Source organism: Brassica oleracea, unplaced genomic scaffold (assembly GCF_000695525.1).
Source record: "Brassica oleracea var. oleracea cultivar TO1000 unplaced genomic scaffold, BOL UnpScaffold02758, whole genome shotgun sequence".
Lineage (NCBI taxonomy): Eukaryota > Viridiplantae > Streptophyta > Magnoliopsida > Brassicales > Brassicaceae > Brassica > Brassica oleracea.
In genome coordinates this window covers 507-1502 of record NW_013619287.1, presented here as the reverse complement: position 1 = coordinate 1502, position 996 = coordinate 507, and the positions used below count along the sequence as shown (strand labels likewise).

Here is a 996-nt window from a genome sequence, read left to right as displayed (position 1 = left end):
TCTTGCTCCAACTCTGGTGTCAATTCGATCAAGAAGTCTGCAAGAACTTGCCACTTTGCTGCTGTGCGATTCCTGTACACGATGTCGTGTTCGCTCAGCTCCATCACCCATTTAGTTAATCGTCCTGACTGGTTGGTATTCTGCATAACCGTTCGGAGCGGTTGGTTGGAGAGCACTTCGATCGTGTGCGACTGAAAGTAGGGTCGCAATTTCCTGGCCGAGGTAACGACAGCTAAGGCCATTTTTTCGAGTGTTGGGTATCTTATCTCCGGTTCTGTCATTCTTTTACTTGTGTAAAAGATTGGTTTCTGTTCTCCCCTATCTTCTCGAATGAGCACGCTGCTGACAGCGGAGGATGTGACGGCTATGTAGAGAGACAATGTGTCGCCGGCTTCTGGCTTTGATAGTACCGGGGGGTTGTGAGGTAATACTTTAGCTGATTGAACGCCTCTTCGCATTTCTCGTCCCAGACGAACCTCTTGTTGCCCCTTAGTAGCTCGTAGAAGGGGAGACGCTTATCGGTTGATCGCGAGATGACCCTGTTGAGAGCTGCTATCCTTCCGGTTAGTCGCTGTACTTCGCGGCTGTTCTTCGGGCTTGGAAGATCGAGGATCGCCGAGATCTGCTTGGGGTTAGCCTCGATTCCTCGTTGAGTGACAATATAGCCGATGAATTCTCCCGAAGGGACACCGAAGGCACACTTGGCCGGGTTGAGCTTCATCCGTTAGTCATTCAAGATCTTGAAGCAGTCGCGTAAGTTGTTTAGGTGATCGTCGGCCTTGAGCGATTTGACTAACATGTCGTCGATGTACACTTCCATGGTGTTGCCTAGTTGATCGGCAAACATTCGGTTGACGAGTCGCTGATAAGTTGCGCCGGCATTTTTTAGTCCGAAGGGCATCACCTTGTAGCAGTAGGTCCCTCTGTCGGTGATGAATGCCGTCTTCTCGCGATCGTCGGGATGCATCAAGATCTGGTTGTATCCCGAGAAAGCGT

General features: G+C 50.5%; 1 protein-coding gene across 1 annotated transcript; it reads right to left on the bottom strand.

Annotated features, from left to right (window-relative positions):
* Positions 1–410: 410 nt before the first annotated feature.
* On the bottom strand, positions 411–721 carry LOC106321733 (uncharacterized mitochondrial protein AtMg00860-like; the record flags this gene model as incomplete). Its single annotated transcript, XM_013759975.1, has 1 exon — positions 411–721. A coding segment is annotated over exon 1 (311 nt), but the record flags the coding sequence as incomplete, so codon positions are not given.
* Positions 722–996: the final 275 nt, after the last annotated feature.